The sequence below is a fragment of the Sciurus vulgaris genome, assembly GCF_902686455.1.
Source record: "Sciurus vulgaris genome assembly, chromosome: 9".
In the NCBI taxonomy this organism is placed as follows: Eukaryota; Metazoa; Chordata; class Mammalia; order Rodentia; family Sciuridae; genus Sciurus; species Sciurus vulgaris.
In genome coordinates, this window is record NC_136469.1 from 146,001,394 (window position 1) to 146,027,512 (window position 26,119).

The 26,119-nt window shown below is 62.1% G+C and overlaps 1 protein-coding gene across 5 annotated transcripts in view; it reads left to right on the forward strand.

Moving 5' to 3' along the window:
- The window catches only part of GAK (cyclin G associated kinase), a 53,370-nt gene that overhangs the window by 22,337 nt on the left and 4,914 nt on the right, over positions 1 to 26,119 (forward strand). For 2 of the 5 annotated variants that reach the window (XM_079154868.1, XM_079154872.1), the window contains 18 exons: positions 1,938 to 2,073; positions 2,388 to 2,500; positions 3,896 to 3,986; positions 5,224 to 5,347; positions 7,916 to 7,965; positions 8,344 to 8,492; positions 8,979 to 9,101; positions 9,696 to 9,829; positions 12,604 to 12,798; positions 12,904 to 13,021; positions 13,267 to 13,346; positions 17,707 to 17,900; positions 18,651 to 18,797; positions 19,678 to 20,100; positions 20,371 to 20,544; positions 21,343 to 21,465; positions 22,724 to 22,840; positions 25,695 to 25,919. In XM_079154868.1, the coding sequence (XP_079010994.1) occupies positions 1,938 to 2,073; positions 2,388 to 2,500; positions 3,896 to 3,986; positions 5,224 to 5,347; positions 7,916 to 7,965; positions 8,344 to 8,492; positions 8,979 to 9,101; positions 9,696 to 9,829; positions 12,604 to 12,798; positions 12,904 to 13,021; positions 13,267 to 13,346; positions 17,707 to 17,900; positions 18,651 to 18,797; positions 19,678 to 20,100; positions 20,371 to 20,544; positions 21,343 to 21,465; positions 22,724 to 22,840; positions 25,695 to 25,919 (2,716 nt within the window). The remainder of the gene's footprint in view (positions 1 to 1,937; positions 2,074 to 2,387; positions 2,501 to 3,895; positions 3,987 to 5,223; positions 5,348 to 7,915; positions 7,966 to 8,343; positions 8,493 to 8,978; positions 9,102 to 9,695; positions 9,830 to 12,603; positions 12,799 to 12,903; positions 13,022 to 13,266; positions 13,347 to 17,706; positions 17,901 to 18,650; positions 18,798 to 19,677; positions 20,101 to 20,370; positions 20,545 to 21,342; positions 21,466 to 22,723; positions 22,841 to 25,694; positions 25,920 to 26,119) is intronic. The other 3 variants (XM_079154870.1, XM_079154869.1, XM_079154871.1) reach the window with 3 other exon arrangements.

The window sequence follows — 26,119 nt, forward strand, 5'->3', positions numbered from 1 at the left end:
TTTGTCCTCGTCTGCTGGAGAGTGCTGGTGTGACATATAGAGGAACTGAATTGAGCAGAGGCAGCTGGGGGTCAGTGGAGCTCTGAGGCAGCACAGACAGGAGGCAGCATGAGGTCTGCCGTGTTACAGTCCTATACTGGCCCTGGCCTGAGCTCCCAGTCAGCTGAGCCCAGGCCTCCCTGTTCCTCTCCAGGGCCCTGCCCCCTGGACCCAGGGTGGCCATGCGCACCTGCATGGTTGACAAGAGGCCTATGTGACTTGGAGGCTGGGTCTGTCCCCTGGGCAGCAAGCAGCCAGTGCCCCAGGGACACCCTTGGGACGGCCTCAGTCCCCTTCAGCACTGACCCTGTCTACCTGTACAGCAACAGCCCACGGAGCGAGGCTGAGTCCCTGCCTGCCCCCTTAGGTGCCAGGTGCAAGGCCAGGTTCTTCTGACCACTGGCTGCAGGCTCCTCGGCTCGGGCTCCTCAGCCTGCTGGGGCTGCTCTCAGAGCTCAGGCAGGCACTCTGTGCAGGTGAAGAGACGAAAGGGCAAGTACTGGGCAGGGGCGGCACCTCCAAGCCCCACCCACGTGCACTTCTCCAGGACCACCACCTGCCCAGCTCCCCGATCCCTGCCTGGGTCTCAGGGAGGTCTTGCTCTGTAGGCATGAATGATGACGGCCATTGACAGTGAACTCAGTCTGCTTCCTAGCCTACTTCCTCTCCCCTGCCTGCGTTGGTGGGGCGGGAAGTGCTGGCCTTCTGCTCACACCTGGTCTCTGCTGACCAGTCCCACCCTGAAACTGCCTGGGGCAGCCAGCGGTCATCTCATTAGCATAGAAAAGACACCTGTCCCCAGGCATGGTGGCGCACAGTGGCTGGGGAGGCTGAGGCAGGAAAGTTCAAAACCCAGCCTCAGAAACTTAATGCTGCCCTAAGCAACTTAGGAAAACCCTGTCTCTAAATAAAATACTTTAGAAAAGGGCTGGGGATGTGCTTTAGTGGTTAAGCCCACCTGTACTAAATCAGTCTCCCTGGAACCAAAAAAAAGACAAGACACCGGTGGTGAGGAGTCCAAGGACTTGGGGAGCTGAGCCAGGAATCCGGAGGAGCTCCTCCTTGTCCAGCCTTGAGGCAAGCCCTGTGCACACACGGTCTCCTGTGCCTCCTTGGTGTGGCCACTAGCATGCCACATCGCGGGGCAGCAATGGCAGCAGCTGTGCCTGAGTGCTCCGAGCACCTCAGCCACCGTGTCAGGGCCCGGCACTCGAGGCAGATGGGGCCAGGGCTGACCCCGCTGGCCTGTGCCTGCACATGGGTTCAGGTTGAGACCACTGCCTGTGAGGCGTTGGGGACCTGTGCCACATCAGCTTTCCACATCCCAGTCCACTGAGGGAGTGGCCCTCGTGTCAGCCTGGGCGTGGGACACAGCTGATGTGCTGCCTCTGGTGTGCCGCGTGTGCTGGTGGCCTCAGCTGGTCTGAGTCCCTCTTCACACGGCTGGGTGTGGGAGGTAGAGTGACCATGAAAGAGGTTGGTCTTGTGGAAACCCTCTGCTGGCTACTGCCCTCACAATACCCAGCGCTGGGCTGCGAATCCTTGGCAGCTGCATGGCGAGGTCATCCCTGGCACCCACTTGCCCAACCCACGTCCCTTTGCTAGAGCCATGTGGTTTCGAAGGGAACCTTCTGATATGAAAATGAGAGTCTGGTGCTTCACTCCTGCAGCCTGGATGATGCTGGGGGCTGGAGAGGGCTTGGCTTCCTGTGGGGCCGGTTGGCCTGACTGCTCAGCCAGGTGACACCTTAAGTCACAACCTGGTGTCACACTGCACAACACCAAGCGGATGAAAGGGGTCCTCGAGGAAGGGGCTGTTCCTCTGCCCTGCTTGGCCCATGCCATGGTCCCCTGGTCCCCTGGTCCCCTGTCCGGGCTCAGCTCTGCTCTCCCCACAGGCCCTGGGCTGTATCCTGTACCTGCTGTGTTTCCGGCAGCATCCTTTTGAGGATGGGGCAAAGCTTCGCATAGTCAACGGGAAGTACTCGATCCCCATGGACGACTCTCGGTACACCATCTTCCACAGTCTCATCCGTAAGTTCCCGTCAGGCTGGCGGGTGCAGAGGCCTGGGCAGAGGAGCCTCTGCTTCAGGCCATGGCGCCCTTCACCCACTGCCCACAGCTTTTACACTGGTGCTTTTCCACGGAACTCCCAGCCCCTGCCACTCTGAGCTTGCAGCACTCCAGCCCTGTTTCTGATAACTTTGTTCAGTTCATGGTCGTACTTTGCTTTGCATTCTCCCTTGCCCCCGAAGTTGGCACTCGGGTGTTAACGAGGTGAGAGCAGGCTGGCTCTGGCCCAGAGCCAACATGGGGTCCAACAGGCTGCTTGCTGTGTTCTGCCTCAGGTGCCATGCTGAGGGTCAACCCTGAGGAGCGACTGTCCATCACAGAGGTGGTTCGCCAGCTGCAGGAGATGGCCGCAGCCAGGAACCTGAACCCCAAGGCGCCCATCACGGAGGTAAGGGTGTCGTGCTGCTGCTCCACCTGCAGTCACAGTCCTTGTGGGCCAGCAGCTGCTGTGTAGGCTGGAGCCCTGGACAGCAGTGCCTGGGTCTGGATGCTGGAGCGCTCATGCTCTGGACACAGTCTGGGCCAAGGGCTGCTCCATCAGAACTGTCTGGTGGTTCTGGCGAGGTGTGTTGTTTTCTGCCTGCTGTGGTTTCTGGGTCAGGTGTCCCTCCGTGGCTCAGTGGCATGTCCAGGCTCCAGCCACAGCTGGCTCATTGGCTTTGACACTGCTCAGGCTCCAGTTGACTGCTGGACTGAGGCTCCCCACGGCTGCATGCCCAGGAGAGTGGGCAGGTCAGGAGGGCCCTGGCGCTCAGCTGCAGGACTCTTCCTGTGGCAGCCATGAGGCCTGCCCACGCCTCTGGGAGTGGGCAAGTCCCTGCATGCCTTTGGGTCCCCTTCTGTGTAGCTCCGGGCCCAGGTCAGACCTCTGCTTGCTTTCTGGTTCCCAGCTCCTCTACCTCTCATAGCTGGAAGCAGGGTTTTCCGGGGACCCTGAGAGCAGTGGTGGTGGGGCAGTGCTGTCTGTGCTGCTGGGGTCAGGGCACGGGAGCACTGCAGGCATGCCCGGAGGGTTGGGCACAGGAGGTTGAGGTTTGTGGTTCTTTTGTGTTGGGGAGCAGCAGGAAGTAGGGCAGGGCTCGTGGAGGGAGCACGAGGGAGTTGATCCCAAAGGTCTGGGTTGGCAGATAAGTGGCATCGAGGTCCTTAATGAGAAGTTTTTGTGGGGTGGGATGACAGGGTTTGTTTCAAAGTGAACAGCCGGCAGGCGGGGCCATGCCTCTGGGTGACAGAGCTGTAGCCAGGGGACTTGGGCCTCTTGCAGAGTGTGCTGCAGGCCCTGGAGGTTACAGGGGCCAGGTGGGTGGCAGAGCCTGTGGGCCTCACTCACTCGCCAAAGGACATGCAGGGAGGGTGCACTGGTCCTCGGGGCCTCCAAGCACTCTGACCACTCATGTGCAGGTCTGTTGAGCGCCTCCTTGGGGCCGACTCCCCAGACAAGGCTGTGCCATGGACAGAGGGTCTGAGGTGGCAGTGGGAGCAGTGCCAGCAGCCAGGTTCCAGGGCATCGTGACTGCACGTCTGTGCGTCTGCCAGTGGTCGGGTGGATCGGGAAGCAGCAGGAGAGGCGGAGGTGGGGTGTCGGTAACCAAGTGCCTGAGGATGGGCCCTCAGCCACTTCCTCCGCCATGCTGAGTGTTTCAGAGCCACAGGTGGCCTGCACTCCACCTCGATCCGTAGTGGGCAGAGAGAGGCCTAGTGCAGGGCCGTGTGCACGGGCCAAGGCAGGTGCACACCAGTCTTGCTTGCCAGGGTGCCAACTCCATGCTTTTGACTCCTACAGCTGCTGGAGCAGAATGGGGGCTATGGCAACCCAGGGCCATCCCGAGCACCACCCCCCGCTGGAAGCTCTGTGAGCAGTGGCTACAGTGGAGGTGAGCACTCACGCCCACTGTCCACCCCCTGCTGTGTGCTGGATACCAGGCACGTATGGTGACAGGGCCCCAACTTCCTCTCGTGTGGGACTTTGAGTCTGGTGGTGGGAGGCAGACAGCAAGACTTAGTCCCTGGCCTCCCCCAGGCCCCTCCATTTCCGAGACTCAGCTCAGCTGAGCTCATGCACTAAAGTGTGGTGTGGGATCCTACAGGGAGGATTCAGACTGAAGCCATGGAGTTGAAGGTGGGTTGGGGCTCCAGGCTTGGGCCTCCAGGGTCCTATCCATGGGGTGGTCAGCGTATCAACCTGCCTCATGGCCAGGGTTACGCTGGGGCCAGACTCATGGGTACAGTTGACTTTAGTCTCCAGCTTCTCCAGAAGTCAAGCTAGGGTGACCCAAAACCCACCTTAAGCCACCAGAGCCTGGACTGTCCATTATAGCCCAAGGCCCCAGGGGAACTGACTTCCAGGGTCCTCCTGGGAGCTGAGAACAAGGGCCAGGCCTGCTTTGGGCAGCATTGACAACAGCATCTAAGGCAGAGGCCTGGAGGTGCCTGGTAGAGCAGAGCGGGAGTAGAGCTGAGCTGCAGGAGGGGTTGCAGGGCTGGGGCCACATGTGCCCATGGCCTGACCTTCCACCTGGTGCAGAGTGGGCTTCTGTGAATGTGCCTGTGGGGACTGGGGCAGGGACATGGATATATGCTGGCTGTGGGCTGAGCCCCCTCCCATCCTCTTGGTCTTCTGAGGAGAGGACTTGGCCCCAGGAACTGGCCGTCCCATGTTCGGGCACCCAGGTCCACACTGTGGGCCCAGCAGGTGCAGTGTGGTGCCCAGCGCCTCTCGTCTGGCTGTGGGGCGTGCACTTGTGGTGTGCAGCATGGACTGGAGCCAGTCGGAGCCCGGGCGCATCTGCACCTGCATCTGCACACTTAAGCCTGTGAGGCCGCACTCCAGGACCCCTGGGCTCAGGGTCCACTTTGGTCATCCTCCACTCGTGACTTCATAGCCAGGGTGGTGTGGCCTCTGCCCACAGTGGGTAGCGCTCCAGCTGCAAGCCATGTCTGAGGCACAGCTCGCCTCTGTGCCCACATGGGCTACTTCCCTGGGGCTCTGTCAGACTGCTCGGGCCCAGGCAGGCTCACTGCTGGGCGTGGGCTGGGCCATCAGCGCCTCCCAGTGCTCCACACCCCTTCGTGCCGCAGGCACCCTCACTTGCCAAGCCCTGTCTCCTGCAGGCCTGGCACTGGCAGAGTACGACCAGCCTCATGGTGGGCTTCTTGACATCCTGCGGGGTGGGACCGAGCGGCTCTTCACTAACCTCAAGGACACCTCCTCCAAGGTCATCCAGTCTGTTGCTAAGTAAGTGTGGGCTGTGCCCCCTCTGCCTCCTCTGCTAAGGGCAGAGCCAGAGGCAGACTCAGAGGAAGCCCAGCGCTGCAGAGCTGGGGAAGTCCATCTGTAGACCCCTGTTGGGACTGGCCCTGGGTGTGGGCAGTGCCCAGCTTGGACCCCTTTCTCTGCTAGTGCCCAGCACACTGCACCTTCCTTCTCTGGGTATGTAACAGGCGAGGCCACTGTAGGGCACAGTATCCCTCATTCACAAGGTCTCCTGGCCACAGAGGCTTGACACGTGGTCACAGAGCACCGCTGCAGGCCAGGGACGCCCCGGAGAGCAGCCCCATGTCCAGGGCTCCTCTGCAGCTGTTCAGGGATCAGCCCTGCTGGCCCTGGTCCTGTACTTCCACTGCTGACTGCCTGTGAGTCTGTTACGGGACACTGGGAGCCACTGCTCTGCATGCACCTGCAGCTGGGGACTTCCTAGCCTTTTCTTTGCTCTTCCTCTTGAGCCGTGATGCCCTTGTGTGCACAGGTGTTCTCGGCCCGGGCAGGGGCCCGTGTGGACGCATGTGTGTGTGTCCATCTGGGTGCATGCTTGGGTTGGGACACTGTCCCTCAGAGGCTGAGTGTGAGGTCTCTTCAAGCAGCAGTCAAGCTCCTCTGTGTGCTTTTGTGGTGCTGGGGTGGACCCCAGGCCCTGTGCACGCCAGGCAAGTGCTGTCTCTGAACAGCATCCCTCATCCACTTCTTCGTTTTTTGGTTCTTGCCCGGGTGTAGGGATGGGTGGTGGCCTTGAGCCCTGGGCCGCTCATGGTGCCCATGGCTGCCTTTTCTCCCTGCAGATGGAGCCATGGGTCTTCTCAGGCTGGGTGCAGACTGACGCAGCCTTGCACACGTCTGAAGCTCGCATGGCCAGCCCCCTGGTTCACCCTGGCAGGGTAGAGGGGTTGAGGTGTGGGTGACTGGTGCCTGTATCTGTTCTGCCCACTGTGCCAGGGTTGAGGTGTGGGTGTTGGTGCCTTCTGGAGGGCGGCCAGGCCCTGGTGTGTATGGTAGCCTTTGCTGTTGGCTCTGGGAGACTTGGTCACTTACTCTTCTGTGGAGTGTGCTGGGAATTGAACCCAGGGCCACACACATGCCAGGAGGGTGCCAGACCCCAGAGCTGTATCCAGGCCCTTTCCGTTTTTTATTTTGAGACAGGGCCTTTCTAAGTTGCCCAGGCTGGCCTGGAACTTGGGACCCTCCTGCCTCAGTCTCCTAGTAGCTAGGATCACAGGTGTGTGCCACCACATACAGCTGAGGTTTTTTTGTTTGTTTTGGTTTTTTGTCAGTAGACCTTTATTTCATTTATTTATATGTGGTGCTGAGGGTTGAATCCGGTGCCTCACATGTGCTAGGCATGCACGCTGCCACTGTGCCACAACCCCAGCCCCACAGCAATACCTTGTCTCAGACTGCCTCGTCGGCAGCAGCACCAGAGCTTCGGACTTGCCTCTGCTTTGCTGAGTCTTCTGCTCCTTGTCTTGTTTGGGAGGCCCTCTCATCCTGAGTTAACTAATTGTAAGTAGTTGTAAATGAACTTTAAAATGTGAAGATTAAGCCAGGCACAGTGGGGACTCTGTTAATTCCAGCAGCTCAGGAGATGGAGGCAAGATGATGTCCAGTTTGCAGCCAGCCTCTGCAAGATCCTGTCTCAAAGTATAAGTTAGAAAGGGCTGGGATATAGCTCAGTTGCAAAGCACCATGGATTCAACCCCCAGCATCCCTGGCCCACCCATGGCTGTTAAGATCACTGTGAATACATCTTGTGTTGTTGGTTTTATGGTGTTGGGTCTCCAGTCTGTCTGGGCCTCGGTCTGTTGACCTTTTGCTGGCTTCTGCTGGTGAGCACCCCTTTGCTGACGGCCACCAGGGTGCCCACCCTGGTCTGTGTTCTGTGCTGGCCTCCCTGCTCAGATGTGGTGGGTGCTGCGGCTCAGCTGCTCTGTGTGCTGACTGGCCTCCTGGCCCTGTCTCCCCAGAATGTGTTGGCTCTGCTTGCACAACTTTTTATTGAGTTGAATTTTAGAATAGGATTTTTAGCTTCCCGTGTGTCACTGAGGATTTCTGTCTGCATTCCATTGATTCTGTGGGGCTGTTTAAGGACAGTTGGCCTCTGTGAGGTGACCAAGACCACTGTAGGAACAGGTCAGGAGCCTCGGGCTTCCCTCCTTCCCTCCAGCAGTGCCTGCTGGCTCCCCTCTGGCCTGTGCAGCTCCAGGTCTGTCCTGTATTCGGGTTGCTGGCCTTTGCAGTGGGCTTACGGTGTTGGCATCTTGTTCAAGATTGTCCCCCAGCACTTAGGAAAGTGGTAAAATGGCTGAAGGCCCTGCTGGGCCTGCCCTGTGCCCGCCTGCAGGTGTTGCTTCCTGTGTCTCTGATCGGGTGTCAGCTCCACGTACACAGGACCCTGTGTGCACGTACCCACCTCTGCACACACACCTTCCTGGCGGGGTCAGCCTACGGCGCGGGTGCCTCAAGGCTCCGCCTGGCACTCGGAACGTGACTGCAGGTGCTTCCTGCAGTAACCTCCTGCTCTTCTCCTTCCAGCTATGCCAAGGGCGATCTGGACATATCCTACATCACATCTAGGATTGCCGGTGCGTTGACCTGGTCAGGCCTCGGACCCTCCCCCTGAGAGAGCTCCCACGAGGCTCCCAGAGGCCGCAGGCAGGGCTGCCTGTGTTGGCACACCTCCCAGCGCCGTCTGCAGCTCTGATGCCAGGCTGTGCACTTCTGAAGTGTGGGTCTGCAGGCACAAAACAGTCAGGGGTATCCTGGTGCCTGGGCACCCTGCTGGCATCAGGCTGCAAGGGAAAACCTGGAGCCCTCACACTGATCCATGGGGTCTCCCATGGGGGTGGTCTTTACACCTTGGTCAGCAGCCCAGGCCAGACATCCCCAAGGGCGAAGAGGTCAGCGGGCAGCAGGGGAGGCTGCAGGCCACCTTGCCAGAGGCTGACAGGCTCTCTCTTCAGTGATGTCCTTCCCGGCCGAAGGCGTGGAGTCAGCCATCAAGAACAACATTGAGGACGTGCGGCTGTTCCTGGATGCTAAGCACCCGGGGCACTACGCCGTCTACAACTTGTCCCCAAGAACCTACCGGGCCTCCAAATTCCACAGCCGGGTCAGTGGCCCCTGCACATCGTGGTGACCCTGGTGGCTGTCCCCACTGAGCGCAGTTCCAGGTGGAATGTTCCACCTGGCCATTGCATTGCACTGCAGGGTGACTGGGGCTGGGCCCAGGTGGGCTGTGGCAGGAGCCCAGGGGCCCAGAGAGCAGTGGGCTGGGGGTCCCTGTGTCAGCAGACCAGGTGTCCCCACCTCGCTGCTCCTGCGGCATGAGGAGCACCACGAGCCCCCACGTGAGTGTGTGCAGAGGTTTCCACGTGTCCAGCTGACCAAGCACAGGGAGGGGTGGTCAGTGAGCTGTGTCCTGTGGCGCACAGCTCAGGGTCACAGGTCCCCTGCCCACACACATTGACGGAGGAAGGTCTCGGGCACCTCTTGACATATCTTTGAGGAGGACAGTGCTGCACAGTGGGCACCAGGGAGGTGTGGGCCAGTGCCCAGCGCCAGCATGGGAGCTGAGCCGAGCTGGCTTCTTCTGCAGGTCTCCGAGTGCGGCTGGGCAGCCAGGCGGGCACCACACCTGCACAGCCTGTACGCCATCTGCAGGAACATGCACTCCTGGCTGCGGCAGGACCAGAGGAATGTCTGTGTTGTGCACTGCATGGTGCGTCAGGGGGACATGCTGGCCGCGCTCCCACACGCTCTCACTGAAACCAGGCCTGTTGGAAACGGGCAGGTGCTCTTCCCCTGGGTGAGGCAGACTGCAGGCAGAGGAGGTCCTGCCCCAGGGTACTCAGGGTCCGGGGGCACAGATTGCTAGGGGAAGAGCCCTTGGTGAGGGCACCCCTGGGCCCCGTGACCTGTGCCTCCCACCTCGAGGCCCTACCCTGCCCATGGCCGTGCCTGCTGCCTCCTCTCCTCAGGTGTCTGAGTCCACAGAGTGAGGGAGCATCCACACGCTTCCTGCAGACATGGAGCTGCACTCAGGGCTCACACCAGGGGCAGTGCTGGGAGAGTTGGGGCAGATGTTGAGCCCCTGGGGCCAGTGGGTCAAGCTTGAGGTCATGTGGGACAGTAGCTGCAAGAGCTGGCCAGGAGGGCTTGTCTGGAGACCCTTCTCTGCTGGGTTCCAAGCTCCTGAATGTACTCCAGATCAGAGGGGGCGTCCTGTGCCACGCCTTGGCACTTAGTAGTTAGGAAGTCTACACCCCCCATCTCTGTGTACTGTGGGTGCCAGAGCCCGTGTCCCTCACCCTAGGACGGGAGAGCTGCGTCCGCCGTGGCCGTCTGCTCCTTCCTCTGCTTCTGCCGTCTCTTCAGCACCGCAGAGGCTGCCGTGTACATGTTCAGCATGAGGCGCTGCCCACCAGGCATTTGGCCATCTCACAAAAGGTACTGCATGTCCCTTGCCGGGGTGTGACCACTGCTCCGTGCTCAGGTGACCGTGCCCCACTGCCCTAGATACGGTGTCACCTCAGCCGGGCTTCTGGACTTAGAGCTCATGCGAGTGGCTGTTCCAGCTGGTCAGCGCCATACTGGCTGTGGCTCAGGCCCTGGCTGGGACTTGAGAGCCATGAGGGTCCAACCTGTGGTCCAGCAGCATGTGAGCCTGGGCTGGCCGCCTGCTTACAGGGCCAGTGCTGCCCTCCTGGGAGCCGTGGGGCTCTGCCCTGGAGGTGAGGTGGGGTGCACATGAACCTCGGACACCGCAGGGTGTGCGGTGCCACTTCTGCGAGCGAGGCCTTGGCGCCTGCCACATGCTCTGGAACACTCCGCCCGGGGCTTGCTCTGTGTGGGCGACATGGCGCTTCACCTGTGGCTCGAGGCCGAAGCTGCCCGTGCCTTCCCATCCTTTCTCTGGAACGTCTGCATTCATCAGCAGCGTCCACGCCTGGCCGTTCTCCTACTCTGACAGGGACCTCTTAGATGGCCAGGTCTGAGGAGTCACTGTGCTTGGTCTCGATGAGCACCTGGAGCCTCCTGCCCTCTGTGTGGACAACAGAGACCCCCAGAGTGGGCGGAGCATAGCAGCACAGCCAGGACGGGGGCTGCAACGAGCAGGGCCCAGGCCAGTGAGGGCCGTGGTGTCCCCACAACTCACAGGTCCCCAGAAGCAGGGCTTACCTCATCTGCCCACTTGCCCGGGGCAGAGCACCTTGTGGTAGCAGGTCCTTCAAGCCACCCTGGGCAAGTGGCAGGCAGCTCTGCCTCCCAGGCCACAGCAAGGTGGTGGCAGGTAGGGCCTTTCAGCACAGTGGACATAGGCCACTTGCTCTCCCACATCCTGCATGTTGGGGCCTGCTGTGCAGGAGAAGTTGGGGCAGGGAGGGACTCTGAGACCCCAGCAGAGACATGCCAGCTGTGCTCCCCTGACAGCGGGCTGGACCACCTACGTGCCCGTGATGTTTTCAAACCCTAGGGAACTGGGTCCTGTGGCCCCAGCTGGCCAGACGCAAGGTGTGTCAGCCCCGCTAGGGGGCCAGGACCCCTGCTGACAGGGAAGATGTGGCTGAGCCCCAGGTCACTGCAGGCCTAGTGTGCTGCCTGGCAAGGTGGGCGAGGGCAGCGCCTCAGGCTGCAGCACAGGACGGTCTGGGTCCCCTCGAAGGCCCTTCTGTGGTCTCTCTGGCACAGGCCCTGCCTGAGTTCACCTTCTTGAAGAGACGAAGGAGACCACAGCACAGTGGCGTGCTAGGGACGTTTGAAAGAGCGGACCAGTGTGCCGAGGCCCTTGAAGAGGGCAGGGACGAGAGTAGGAGCTGCAGCAGCCAAGGTGGGCAAGAGCCAGTGGGGCCTGCATGCGGACACCACTGCTGAGGAGTGAGCTGGGGACTTCTGACAGGTCATGCACTGCCCAGTGAAGAGCAGAAGCCCAGAGACCAGGAGCTGTAGGACCATCGCAGGTGGCCAGACACACACAGTGCTTCCCAGAGGAAAGGGAGAGTAGAGGATAGAGACACCACAGAGAAGCAGCCCAGGAGTCTCTGGTGCTCACAGCAGACGCCCAGCCTCAGGTCCGGGAGGCTCAGGACACTGCAGGATTGGGACCCACAGGTGTGAAGACCCGTCTCAGCACTCTACCCCAGACTGCTGCAGACTAACAGGGCGGGTGCTGCATGTGGAAGAAGACGTGCCAGAAACCACAGGAGAAGGAACGGAGAGCAGGCCACATGGAGTGCCGTGGTTAGGGCTGGGGGTGGCTCCTGCAGCACTTGCCTGGCGCACGCGAGGCCCTGGGCTCCGGCCCAGTGCAGCTCGGCTGACCCAGGAAGAGGTCACAGAACAGAAGGGAAGATGTGCTGAGAGCTGACAGCGAGCGAGGACAGTGGCAGCACAGCCAGGCCGACCATGAGTGCCAGCCAGGCAACAGGGTCGGACAGCTGGGTGGCGAGAGCCGGGCTGGCTCCTGGGAGCAGCCATGTGTCCCTCACGGCCCTGTTGGTCAGGAGCCCAAGCACCAGGGCAGGTCCTGCGCACGCCACACAGGTGCAGCCGACAGCCAACTGCGTTCTCACCAGAAGGCCAAGCTCCTGCCCTGTCGGCATTCAGCCTCTCGCCGTGGCTATTGGCTGGCAGACGGGGTCCTCGTGTTGCTCCGCCCCAAGAAGAGTCTACCGCGCAGGGCGAGCCGGCAGGTCGTCGCTCCTTGGGCTCCCGCGGGGGGGGGCAGCATGGAGGCTCCTGCAGGAGCACGTCCAGAAATAAGGGGAGGGGCTGCGTCAGCAGTGGACAGACGGTGCGCGGGTCAGCGTGGCAGGACCCGGCCCTCCCTCGGGAGCCGAGGCACAGGCGGCAGGCCCGAGAACATGTCACCTGCTGGTGACAGAGACCTTTTGAAACCAAAGGCACAGGACACATTGAGCAGTCACGGCGTTAGCAAGTCAAGAGTTGAAGTTACACGTGGAGCGTATTCTCAGGCCACTGTGGGGCAGAACCTGGGGTCGGGAGCTGGAGGGCGTCCAGCGCAATCTCTCAGCATTGCTGGGTCAGACGTCGTACAAATAGCCTGAGACTCAGGGGACGTCCTGAGGACAAACTAGAAATATTTCGAACTGAATGAAAATCATAGCTTTCAGTCTGTGAGGAGCAGCTCAGATTTCAAGGGAAATCTCTGGCTTTGAATTGAAAAGAGCAGAGTACCGGTGGTGATGGGCGTGTCCCCCCAGGTACATCGAGTACGTGTGTGACATGGTGGCCGAGGAGCCCATCACGCCGCATAGCAAGCCGATGCTGGTGAAGGCCATCGTCATGACGCCCGTGCCGCTGTTCAGCAAGCAGAGGAACGGCTGCCGGCCCTTCTGCGAGGTCTACGTGGGGGACGAGCGCGTGGCCACCACGTCCCAGGAGTACGACAGGATGCGGTGAGGGCGCGAGGTCCCAGGAGGAGGTGCTGTGGCTCGGGCACTGGGAGCTCGGGACCCTGGGGTTCCTGCCGCGTGGCCATGCGCGGGTTCTCTCCTCCTCAGGGAGTTCAGGAGTGAGGACGGCAGAGCAGTCATCCCCCTGGGCACGACAGTGCAAGGGGACGTGCTCCTCGTCATTTACCATGCCAGGTCCACACTGGGGGGCCGGCTGCAGGCCAAGGTGAGTGCCATGGGAGGGGAACCACAGCTGGCCGCTGGCTGCCTGGGCAGTGCGGGGCAGGGGAGTGCCAGCCTGCTGGTTGGGCTCCCCTGAGTGCTGGGCTGCATGCTTCACGCGGGGCCGTCCTTGCCTCAGCTGCACACAGGCCTCTCTCCCCCTACACCCAGCCCTGGCCGAGAGGAGGGCAGGTGTCAGCCCCGAGGCCTAGCTGCACCTTCAGCCATGTCTGCGTGTGCCCTCTACAGATGGCATCCATGAAGATGTTCCAGATTCAGTTCCACACTGGCTTCGTGCCTCGGAATGCGACCACTGTGAAATTCGCAAAGTACGTTGGCGTCACACTGCATTGCTGCGGGAGAGGGTCCCCGCCAGAGCTGTTGGCTAAGCGCCTGCCCAGGGTCCACCCCCAGAAGTGGGTGGGAGTGGCGTGCCCTGCGGGGCCATCCTGGTGCAGAAGCACGTCCAGCTCCTGAGCTCCGTGGGGCTGAGCGGCTTCTGCTTTGTGCCAGCTGCCTGGGGCCTGGCCCTTGGTGTCTCCACTAGAATGTGGCCATTTGCCCCCGGATGTACGACCATGAGAGTGGGCATTGGCCGCTTGTGTTGAGCACCTGCTCTGTGCACAGTGCTCAGCTGGGCGCTGCGGGGAGGCCATGTGCAGGCCCTTCTGGAGGCGCAGGCCACCTTCAGGCCGACACGCGCAATCCATTGTGCTCTTGACACCAGGGACCAGGTGGCAGGTGTCACTCTGAGTTTTGACGGGAAGCCCAGACTCCGTGGGCACCTGGAGATGCGGTGCCTGGGTCTGGCTGTTGGGCTCTGTATCACGGGCACGCTCGCAGCAGGTGCCTGGTGCTCCCATGCTGTGCCGCCCTCCGTGCTCCCCACCCGAGGCCCGCACACTCTGGGGCAGCCTGGGTCTGTGGTAGGGCCTTGTGCTTCCTGCTGTCCTCAGGAGTGCCCTAGCTTTCCAGCCACCACAGGCCGCGAAGAAAGCCTTCACAGACCACATGTCTGTTGGCCAGGAGGGAAACAGACCTGTGTGGGTCAGACGCTGGGTCAGTAAACAGGGACCTGAGAACCACGATTAGTTCTGCCAGGGTCCAGCGTCTCCACCAGCTCCCCCTAGAACTCAGCCCACTCCTGAGGGGTTGAGGGGGTAGGTCAAAGAGGCCGAAAGGGCAGGGCCTCGCTGTGGGGCTGGCCTTGTGTGGGGCAGGGACTCTCCAGGCAAAGCTGGGCTGCCTCAGGACTACAGCTCCCCAGTGGGAAGGTGAGCCAGCAGAATGAGCCTCATTCCTTGCCAGTCAGTCAGCATGGCGGTTACAGCAACAGAGAGCAGACCAAGACTGTGTGCTTGAGAACAGGAGTGGGGGCTCACCAGACCTGGACTGAGAGCAGGTGTGGATCCAGGCTCGGAGGACGCCAGTGGAGGAGGGAGGAGGGAGACCCATTTAGAGCAGGGCACAGCGGCTGGGGGCCAGAGAGGTGAAGTCAGACACGGGACACTGGCACGCTGTTGTTCCGGCCCCGGGAAGAGGGAGAGAGGCTTCTGGAACCTTCCTGAATGGATGAGGGTGCTGTAGACTCAGGAGCACCACACACACCCAGGACTTTTTTTTAGTTGTCAGTGGATTTTTTATTTTATTTATTTATTTACATGTGCTAAGGATCGAACCCAGGGCCTCACACATGCCAGGCAAGCACCTACCACTGAGCCACAACTCCAGCTCCAAAAGGGTTATTTTTTTTATCTTTTTTTCTTTTGGTGGGATTTTTTTTGCTTTGCCACTGAGCTATAGCCCAACTCCCCAGAAGGACTTTTTATTAAAAGAAGAGAAGCTCCCACCTCAACGGCACGGCGGGGTTGCTGAGGCCAAGGGTGGTCGCAGACACCTGGGGCCGACTGTCAGAGTGATGCGCCAGAAGTCGAGTGGGTGGTATCTCGGGAGCTCTGGGGACACCGTGGGAATGCAGCATCAGGGAAGCTGCCATGATGAGCCAGCGCCAGCCAGAGCTGAGGCGAGCAGAGGGGAGGCGCGTGTCACCGGGCGTCCTGGGCACGTGGAGAAGTTAGGAGAGGCTGGGCAAGCGTGGGCCACGTGGAGTGCAGGTCAGGACCCGCTAGGGGTCACAGGGCAGCCGTGGCCCAGAAGTGGCCGGCATGGGAGACCTGGAGGCAGCCTGCACTGGCTTCAGACTAGCCAGTGAGGGCATCTCTTGGTGAGTGCCAAGAGCTGATGGGAAAGTGGAAAACAAGACGTGGTTGATCCAGGTAAGGCCTGTGGGGTTAGGTCGAGCCAGGGGAGTGGAGAGCACAGCTGCAAGCTAGCAGGCCTGGGGAGCCACGGTCCTCACGCTGAGCAGGTGGCCCCACAGGCCAGAGCCATTTACGAGAGCCCACAGCTGCAGGAGACCCAGACAAGCTGCAGCAGAGGGAGGCGGAGCCCCATGTGTCCATGCCCACTGGAGGGGACCGTGGGCGACAGCAACATGCCGCTGGAAGGGCCAGGTCAGGAGCACCAGGCACCTCCTGCACCCGAGCGCCCAAGGACAGCTTCAGACCACAGCAGCGTGGACAGACCTGGACAGACCATGCGGGTGCCCACCGAGGCTCCATGTTTTCACAAGTAGACACCACAAGGTCGTTGGGCAGCAGCAGTGGGCAGGTGTCAGAAGCACATGCAGGTACACAGAGTTAGGATGGGCAGAGCTGGCAGGCACTGCCCAGTGAGGGCCCTAGGGGCTTGGTGCTTTGTGGAGAGCTGTTCACTGCCCTCTGTGGGCAGGAATGCAGATGAGAGCACGGTGCCCTCTTACCACCAGGGCTGACCCGAGCAGGGCTGAGGCCACCAGAGGTGGGAGAGGTGACTGGAAGGGCATGTGGGACCCACCTGCTCCTGGGCACCCAGGGGAGTGACACTGCACATGGAGAGCCTGCAGCCCGATGACCAGTCCTGGCACCTGGTGCTGTGACACGTGGGGCGACACTAGCTGTGCAGGCTCTCAGCTCTGCTGTGGCACCCTTACTGCTGGCGCTGTTCCAGCATGGAGGAGGAGGGCCGACTGCGAGTGGGCAGGTGGAGGGAGGAGGTGCTGCCGTCCAGCACTGTCAGGTGAGCCAGAGGGCTCTGTGCCTGTGACCACATGATGGCCCAGGAGACTGTGGGGTGCTGTGCTGCCTGATCACACGGCACTTTGTCCAGCCGGGTGTCGGGGTTCCCTCAGTACCCTGATGGAGCAGGCCAGGCCTGTGGGCAGTGCCCTGCTGCTCCATCCCCGCTCACAGACCCTCATTGTTCCCTCACCTCCCTGGGCATGAGCTGGGCGTCTCCAGGGCCAGTGGGGCCAGTGGAGCCAGTGGGGTTGGGCCAAGCCAAGCTGGAGCTGCCCACTGCCTGTCCTGGGAGCTGAGTTTGCAGACGGACCGTGCGGCCCTGTGTGCCCCTGCCTCTGGTGGCGGGTCCCAGCCTGCCCTCCCCGTGGCTGCTGGCTCTGCTGGCCGTGCTTCCTGTGGGGTACAGCACCCATTCTCCTGGAGGAGGCAGCGTGGAGCCTGCCCGCTCTGTTCTGCGCTCTCCCGAGCACAAGGTGACTGTCCTGGGCAGGAAGCATGCGCCTGGTTGTGCGTGGTGGCCATGCCTGCTTGCTGGTTTTCGCTTTGTCTTGTTAATTTTTTAAGTTGTAAGTGGACACAATATCTTTTTTTCTTTCTTTTTTTTACAATATCTTTTTATGTGCTTATTTTTATATGGTGCTGAGGATTGAACCCAGTGCCTCCTGCGTGTGAGGCAGGTGCTCTACCACTCAGCTCCAGCCCGTACTTGCTGGTTTTAGTACAAGTAAAGTCAGCCCTCACTCTGCTACCCAGCTGCTGTTCCCTGGCCTTCCTCAGTTGGTGATCACAGGCACGGACAGGCAGCCCCCGGTTGCCTGAGTCTTCCGGGATCCAGCCGTCACTACTTTGTGTGTGTCTCTATCTTGATTTCTTAGGGGTTTTACATGTGAGGCCATATGCGCACAGCTACAGAGCCAGTGTGTGTCCGGGTGGCCCTGGAGTCTAGGAATGCTCCTTGGTGCTCTGTAGAGCTACCAGATTAGGACAGTCCATTGCCTACAGGGCACCCTGGCCACACCTCCCCTACCTGTGCCACTGGGCAGCTGTCCCTGTAGTGTTTGGGTACCCACAACACCCTCCTCCCCTCCCTGCCTGTCCCTCTGCCTCCCTGCGACCCACTGCAAATCATGCCTATGGTTCTGGCAGTTGGGTCCCAGAGATCTTGGTATTTCAAGCATCTGAGAATAGTTGGAGATCTTTGTCAGGGTCGACATTATCATTTTTAAGGAAAACTACATCGATGATTCCCAAGTACCTGATCGGAACCCACTGAGCATGGTTGTGGGGGTGTGGGCAGCCACCACTGAGGGCCTGCCTCGGGAAGCGCACTTCCCCGCTGCAGGGTCACTGCTGGGTTCAGCTGTCCTGTCTGCTTTAGTCAGTCTGAGCACGCAGACAGGAGCACAGCCTGGCCCCCTCTGGCACCAGCAGTCAGAAGACCTTTACCCTGACTCAGGCACCGGACGGTGATCCTGGGGTGCACCAACTTGCCTGCAGGAGCCACGTGTTGCACAGCGGCCTGGCTGAGCAGGAGCTCCCAGGCATCCTCACTGGTGTGCCTTGACAACAGGTACGACCTGGACGCGTGTGACATCCAGGAGAAGTACCCAGACCTGTTCCAGGTGAGCCTGGATGTCGAGGTGGAGCCCAGGGACAGGCCAAGCCGGGAGGCCCCCCCCTGGGAGAGTGCCAGCATGAGGGGGCTGAACCCCAAGATCCTGTTCTCCAGCCGGGAGGAACAGCAGGACATTCTGTCAAAGTTTGGTAAGGCCCATGAGCAGCTTGCGGCACACTGGCCAGGGGAGGCCTGCTGCCCGAGCCCTGCACCAGGCCTGCACTGTGCCCCAGCTGCATGCTGCATGGCTGCAGGGAGTGCGAGGTGCCGACTTTGGGTGTGGGCCAGGGCCTGGTGCACAAGGGAGGGATCCCCACAGCTGCCCCACGTACCTGGCCACTGCTGCAGAGTCCCAGCCTGGACCTGCCAGGAAGTCTGGTCCAGGTGGGTTCCCCAGGGTGAGGTGGTGGTGCTCTGCACAGAGCCCTGGAGTCTGCTTTCAGGGTCCCGTGTGGCCCACCGGGAGGGGTCTCCTCCAGGCTCAGGTCTTGCCCCTGTCTGACACAGATTGTATGCTCTGAACAGGACTGTGCTAAATGTGACCTGGAGGCTGGGACTGTGGCTCTCGGTGGCCCTTGCTCAGCTTGGGTGTCTCCTCTTATTTCAGAGCAGTTCCCCAAAAAGTAGTACAAAAGTGCCCGGCAGGTAGGACGTGCCGCGCCGCCACTGCAGGCTCCCCTGGCCTTGGCCTTGGTGTGCGTGCTCTGCACTTCCCCTCCGAGGACAGCAAAGCCTCCCCGAGGGGTGTCTGCATGTGGCATGTGCATGCGTGCAGGCCTGTGTGGAGCCTGGTGAGCCTGGTGTGCTGGCGTCCGATGCGCCTGCGGCTCCCCTGTGCTGCTGGCCTGGCTTTCTGCAGTCCTGGCCCTGCAGGCCTGACGCTGCGCCTCTCCTGCCAGGGAAGCCGGAGCTCCCCAGGCAGCCAGGCTCCACGGCTCAGTACGAGGCCGAGACGGGGTCTCCGGAGGCTGCGCCCTCAGAGTCAGACTCACCGCAGAGCAGCAGCACTGAGGCCAGCCATTTCCTCCACACACTGGACTGGCAGGGTAGGCGGCCTGAACCTCCCCACTCACGGGTCTGTCACGGTGCCTGGGGCTCGCTGGTCACCGTGGCTTCTGTGGCAGTGAGTCTCCATCGCACAGAGGCACACCGTCCTGCATGCGGTCACACGCAGGTCAGGTGCACAGGGCACACCCCATGGGGAAGGGCCAAGGTCAGAGCCATGGCCACCTCCGAGGGCTGGAGACCTGCAAGCTGGCCTGTTTTTAAATGGCTCACAGAACAAGAATAGTTCCTCTCTTTAAAAAAGCATAGTGCCCACGAAGCCTGGGGTGCTGTGGACACTGGCCTGAGACTGAGGTGATGATGATTGGTCCCCACAGGCCCCTGCCCAGGGGAGTTTAGGGCACAGGGAAGAGGCCTCAGCAGGACATCGAGTTACGGGGTCCCCATCCCACAGGAGTGCCTGTGCCCCTTATTTCCTGGAGCCCACACCAGGTTCCCAGGCCCAGCCCTTGACCTCTCACCCCCCAGTGACCCTTCCTGACATCCTAGGGCACACCCAGCGACACCATCCCCCCAAGAGGTGTCCCCCACTAGTCTGGCTCCCAGAGTCCACTCTGCAGGGGAGCCAGTGTGGCCCTGGACCTGCTGAGGCTGGAGGCGTGTCGCCACCCCTGGGGGCTGTGTGGTGCTGGGCACCAGGCTTGTGTGCAGCCCAGACCTTGGGCCATGTTTCATGTCTGTCCCATGCATAGTGCCCCAGAACGGTCACCAGGGTGGGTGTGGGGACCCTGGTGCTGACCGTGTGGCCATCAGGGCTGCAGCCTGGGCTCTGCCAAGGCGCAGTCAGCATCGGCCTGTCCCAGCCTCCTGGCTACAGCAGCCCGTGGGTCCACTGGCCCGTGGCCTGTTGTATTTTCACAGAAGAGAAAGAAGCAGAGACTGGTGTGGAAAATACCTCTCCCAAGGAGAGTCCATCTGCCCCAGTCGCGGACGGAGAGGGAAGCGGGCCCTCGGATGAAGAGCCGGCCTTCCCTGGCGAGGACACAGCCAGCCTGGCCTCGGGGACCGGCCAGCAGGACTTGACACTGGAAGTGGGGTCCTCCGCAGTGCCCTCAGAGCCCTTGCTGCAGGAGGAGGGTGTGGACCTCCTGGGGCTGCACTCGGAGGCGGACCCAGAGCCAGCGCCCCCCTCGCAGGCCCCCTCCAGCAACGCCGACCTGCTCAGCCGCCTGCTGGGGCCGCCCGGCCCCGCTCCAGAGGGGCCCCCGGAGGACCTGCTCCTGGCGAGCCCGGCCGCTCCGCAGAGCCTGCAGCGTACCCCGCGAGCGGGGGCCCCTCGCCCCGGTATGCTCCTGTGCGGCCCGTGGGCCAGTGGCCTCAGCCCTGCCACCGTGTAGAATGGGGGCATCCCCTCGTCTGGAGGCCCGGCTGCGTGCGGCCGTCCCCTCCAGCTCTGTCCTCACAGGCGTGGCTGTGTCCCCAGGATGGCCGTGCATCCAGGGAGGGCAGTTGGGTGGCCGTCTGTGTGGCCACGGCCACTCCCTGTGGAGCAGGAAGGCCTGAGGGGTGAGCCCTGGCACTCCCGCAGAGCACTGATGCTGTCTCTCCCCGCAGCGGACCCCTTCGACCCGCTCCCGCTGCCCGCCGAGGCCCACGTCCCGCCCTGCGCCTCGCCCGACCTCCTGGGGGAGCTCCTCGGCCCTGACTGCGCGGCAGCTGCCCCCCCTGCCTTCCCTGCCGCCCACAGCGCCCCGCCCCCATCCTGCAGCGCCACCTTCCTGCGCCTGGGTGAGCGGGGGCGGAGGGACCCTGGCCTCCTCTGGGGTGCTGGGCAGGGGCCTGCTTCTTGGTGCCTTTGCCAGTCGGGCGGCTCCAGGTCTGGCAGGACTCGTGGGGTCAGGAGGCATTCCTTTTCCTGGAAGGCCTTGCCTGAGCTGTCCCCTCAGACCCGGGGCAGGCTCTGGGCCCTGTGGGGCCCACTGTCTTTGCTGCAAGTTGTCTCTGACCCCAGGACCACTGCTGTGAGCCAGAAGGGACTCTGCCTGATGCTTTCATGGGGTGAGGGTACAGGGACCAGGAGGGACCAAGAAGAGGCAGCGGGCGTGTTGAGGCCCGTGTCTGTGGAGGGAGGCCCCGGGGTAGCAGGAGTGGCCCGTGGGGCTGGGCAGGATGGGAGGGCTGGCTGTGGACCCCTGGGGGAATTGTGCATGGCCATGGACCCTGTCCTCCAGGAGGGGACTGGGCAGATGTGGCCACCCTGGGCCAGGTGGGCTTTGGAGAGGTGGAAGGCGGGTTTGGGGCTCTGCAGGCGCTGGCTGGCTTGGTCCCCTTTGCTGTCCCCTGCTCCCCCTGCCGCTCTGTTGGTCAGTTTTGGCCAGTCAGTGGCTGCATGATTCATCCCACCACCCAGCAGGAAGAGGGTGGCCAGCCTCAGCTCTGGCTGTCCTAGAGCGTGGTATCACGTGGTGTGCCGGGCAGGTGTGCTGGGCCAGGCACCCCTCCTGCTTGCTTCCAGGGGACGAGGGTGAGCACGTAGCGAGCAGGGTGGGTGCGGACGCCCCAGTCACTCCCTCTTGTCTCCTTCAGGGGGTCTGCCGGCAGAGCCCAGCAAGGTGACAGCCTCCTCCAGCCACCCGGATCTGCTGGGCGGGTGGGAAGCCTGGGCCGAGGCTGCGGTGCCTGGGCCAGCCCCCACGCCAGCTGCAGAAGGTAGGCCACGTCGCCTGGGATCCAGGGGGACGGTCGCCTCGGGGCCTCTCCTTCCACCTCAGCATAGCCCACACCCTCCTCCGGAAGGAAGGGTCCCCTGGCCCTGCCGAGCGGCCACTCTGCCCCGTGCTTGTGCTGGTCCTGTCCTCTGGGGCGGGTGTGCTTTGGAACACAACTCATGCCACATGCTGTTGGTTGCACGCTTGTTTGTGGTGCTGGAGCTTTGCATTTCCTGTGTCCCACGGCCCCTCTGCACCCGTGGAGGAGTGGCCTAAGCCCAAGTCACGTGCCCTGTGGGGCCAGGCATCACCTGGAGTGGTCGTGCTGGCGAGTGTCTGTCCGTGGCCAGCATGGTCCACCTTGCTGGCGCGCCCTGGGCCAGCACATTCTGTGGACAAGGCCACTGGTGTGTCCCCTTGGGTGCGCTTACTAACTTAATTGTGCAGGAGCAAGTCCTGTCCCTGGTTTCTCACCACAGCTGGATGGTGACTTTAAGAATACTTCACCATTTAATAGACCGTCCGTCAGTGCTTTTCACTTGAACCTCTTCCTTATGAATGAGGTCACGTGTTGTTTTGTATGATTCTGGCTGCTTGTGTTTCCTTGAGGGTCATTTCCTACTGTCTCTCTCTTTTCTCATGGGGAATGAAACCTTTGGTTGATTTATCAGGCTCTTCATTTGTGAATGGGTATTGCTTTGAATGCATCATATTTCTTTAAGGGGGTGTGCAGTAGTTATTTCTTGTTTTTATATTTAAGATATTCTCAAGTTTACAGTAAAGGAATGTCCCATACAGTGTCATACTACCCGTGGTGTAAAGAATAACTCACGTACAGCTGGATTCCAGCAGGTGATGCTGACACAGAATCAGAACCCTGGGCATTTTGGTGCTTTCTCCTTCTTGGTACTGGGGATTGAGCTCAGGTGCTCTCCCTTGTCCAGCTACGTCCCTCGTCCACTTTTGCTCGTTGCAGAGGCTAGCCTCAAACTGGCAGTCCTCCCTCAATCTCCGTCTGTGTTCCGGTTCTCAGTACGAGTGGTTCTGTCACTTTCTGGAAGGAATAGCCTGGGCAGCAGGGCACTGCCTGAACAAGTGTGTGTGCATCTTGGGCTGTGCCTGGTGCGTCCCCCTCCCAGCGTCCGAGGCTGTTAGACAAAGGCTGGACCCAGGGGGCCTGAAGTCCGGGGATCCGGGGCAGCAGGACCGGACAGGTCTGCTCTAGGTGGCTCCCGTCTGATGCCCTCTGCCCTCTCCAGGCCCCCTTTTCTCTCCAGGAGGCCAGCCAGACCCACCCGGCCTGCAGCCCAGCCAGACCAAGCCTCAGAGCCTGGACCCCTTTGCCGACCTGGGCGACCTCAGCTCCAGCCTCCAAGGTAGGGTGCAGCCCGGGGCTCCGTCAGCTCCTAGTCCACGCGGGTCTGGCTGGGCCTGGTGCTCAGCTGCAGCAAAGCCCGCCTCCCACCCGAAGGGCGGGTGGAGCTGGAGCTGGGGGAGGCTGTGTAGCTTCACGCCTGATGCCCGTGCCGGGCTCACCTGCGACGCCTCTCCCCGGGTCCTGCAGCCACTGCCTGGGCCCACTCTCCCATAGCTCTGAGAAAGAAGGGCAAGTGTGCCCTCGTGTCTCTCGTCCGCTGGGCACGGGCACTCCAGGTGGGTGGCCTCCGGGGGCACCGTGGCTGGGGCGCAGCTGCTCCGCGTCTGCACCCCTGGAGCCACACCGTCCTGCGGCCCGTCCTGGTGCCCTTTCCGGCTCCCTCCATTTGCTGTGCCCAGCCCTGGGCTCCTGCTACTTTGCTGTGGAGGGCGCACCTGGACCGGTTCTGCCGTCACCCGGTTCCTGCCCAGAGGTTGAGGTTTCCTGCGTCAGGTCGCGGTGTCCTGAGGTTTCCTGTGCCCGCTGCCCATGCCTGTGCCTCCCTGTGTGGCCCAGGTGCCCGGGTCTGGGTGCAGGGCGGGGCTCTGGGATGGCCGTCCACGCCCCATGCCTGTGGAAGGAGAGCAGTGCTCCAGGCAGCGCCTTTCTGCTCAGAGCTGGCCTTCAGCTCGCTGCGCTGTCACCTGGGACCCTTCCTCACACGCCCTCGGAAAGTGGCAAGGAGCCTGGATGAGCCACCAGCTGGGGATGCCCACTCCTCTGTCCCCTTCGAGAGCTGCAGAGCACAGGCCCTCCTACGCTGCTGTGGCCTCCAGCAGGACAGCAGGTGGCCGTCTTCCCGGTGGAGGCTCTGCGTGGCTGCAGGCTCGGTGGCGGGGGACTGGGCCAAGCTGGAGCCAGAGGTGGGGACCAGCGAGGTCGTACTCAGGGCAGAAGAGCGCCTCCACCTGGAGGAGGCCAGGCCCAAGCAGCTCACGGAGGGACGCGGTCAAGGCCACGGAGCCGCTCTGGTTCCTCTTTGTCCAGTTGCTTTCTGTGGTTGTAGGTGGACAGAAAGCCTTTGTTAGTTTTTACATGGTGCTGAGGATGCACCGGGGCCTCACTCACGCTAGGCGAGTGCCCCGCTCCGCCACTGAGCTACGGCCCCAGCCCTACTCTGGTTCTCGACACGGCTCTGCCAGGCCACAGAGATGGACACAGTGCCCACAGTCCAGGCACTGGGCGCTGCATCTGTGGAGGCTCCCACTCCTCAGGGGCCACGGTGAGCACGTGGCACAGGCAGACGCGCTCTGTCCACGCCTTGCGCACTGAGTGCTCACACGGCTCGGAGGGCAGCAGCTCTACATGGTCTCTGGAGGGGCTTGGGGACGCTTCCCTGCTGGCTCTGCACAGCCATGATGCCAGTCCAGACAGGCCAGTGCCCACAGGAGCACAAACCCTCCAAGAGACCTGAGCGCGCAGCATCTGTGCGCTTGGGAAGGCTGCCCGCCATGCACAGGGCTCGTGCAGGGTGCAGCCGGCTCTGCGCCCGCCTCAGGGAGCAGAGTCTGCTGTGTCAGCTGGAGAGGATCATCGCCCCATCGCCGGGGCTGCAGAGTGGCAGCTGACAGCCAGGGCCTCGCCGCAGCTCTCCAAGCCTGGGTGGCAGGCCCACCAACACCGGGACAGGGTTGGATGTTCTCCTGACCCTCACAGGAGACCCAGCCGTGAAGCAACAGAACACGGTAGATATTGTGCCCCCCAGAAGGGACAGGGCACATGTACAGGGGACGCCTGGGAGCCTTTTAGGACCTCATGTTCACCAAGGGCACAGGATGCAAGAGCAGCACAGAAGCCTCGTGCCAGTGAAAACACAAGAGCCCGAGGCAGCACTGTTCGCAGCCACTTGAAAGCAACCTCGAGGTTAAACCCAAGAAGACTCGATGGAACCTGGAGCCAAAACCTCAGGAGAGCACGGAGAGAAGCCGGGGCCGGGGCAGGAGATGGGGGTCCACAGGCCGGGCCCACGTCGAGGGCCTACAGGCCCAACGCAGCTCCTCCCAGAACCCCAGCGGGGACTTCCTTCGAGGGACACACCGTTACCACGTTCCCTTAGAAGGCGGAGCAAGTGAGCAAGAGACCTGGCTCTGCAGAGGCGGCCCACCCGGTGAGACGCCGGCAGATGGAGCCCGAGCCTGGGCTCCCGGTCTCACGGGCTGGCCACAGCCCTCCCACCAGGTGACAGGCAAGCACTGAGGCCCGGTGCGGAGACGCACAGCCTGGAGCCCAGAGGAGGCTCTGGCCTCGGTGGGTGGCGCCCTGGACGGGGCCTGCCTCAGCGCTGGCACGCTGGCCACAGGTTGAGGGAGGCGCTTAGAACGTCAAAACCAAGCAGAATGGCCGGAGGTTCCAGCCAGGGGGGCGCAGCAGCTGGGGTGCTGACTCGCCGCCCCCGAGGTGCCTAGCAGGGAGGGACACACAAACGGACTCTGCAGGAGGATGCTCAGCAGCCCGCACCACGGGCCTCCGTTGTCCCCACTGGGGCCTGTTTCCAGAAGGTGCTCCAGGCGGCCGCTGTGCAGCCCCAGGCGTGCGGGGCAGCGGGCGCAGGTGCTGGGGCCTCTCCTCCCACAGGAGCTTCCTGGCCTCCCTGGCGCCCATGAGCTCATTGGAGGGGCTTTGGGAGATGGCCGTCCCAGGCGGCCCTGCTGGACGGGGCGTCTCCTGGTGTCCGATGAGAACCTGCTACTTTGCAGCGCTCACCTGTCCCACCTGAGGGAGGAGCGGGAGCTGGTGGGAGGCAGCTGGCTGAGTGGGTGGCAGTGGACGGTGGCGGCCCCTGGCCTGGCAAGCGCCCTGTGCCCTCTCCCCAGGTCCTCCTGTGGGCTTCCCTCCCGGTGGCTTCATTCCCAAATCGGCCCCTTCTCCCAAAGGCAGTGGCTCCTGGCAGACAAGTCGGACACCAGCCCAGGGCACCTCATGGCCCCCCCAGGCCAAGCCACCACCCAAAGCCAGTTCACAGCCGAGACCCACCTACACCACTAACTTCAGTGTGATCGGGGGCCGAGAAGAGAGGGGCGTCCGTGCACCCAGCTTTGGTGAGTCCCCTGCCCGTTGAGGGGTGTGATTTACGTGGTCTTCCCCCAGGGTGACTGCAGGTGGAGCCGGTGACCCTGGAGCTGCTGGCCATGGTGCCCCAGCAGGGGAGGAGGTGTCGCCTCTGACCACCTACCTTCTTGGGGACCCCGTGGCCTTCTCCCAGCACAAGCCTCCAGACTACTTTTGACAGAGGGCCTCT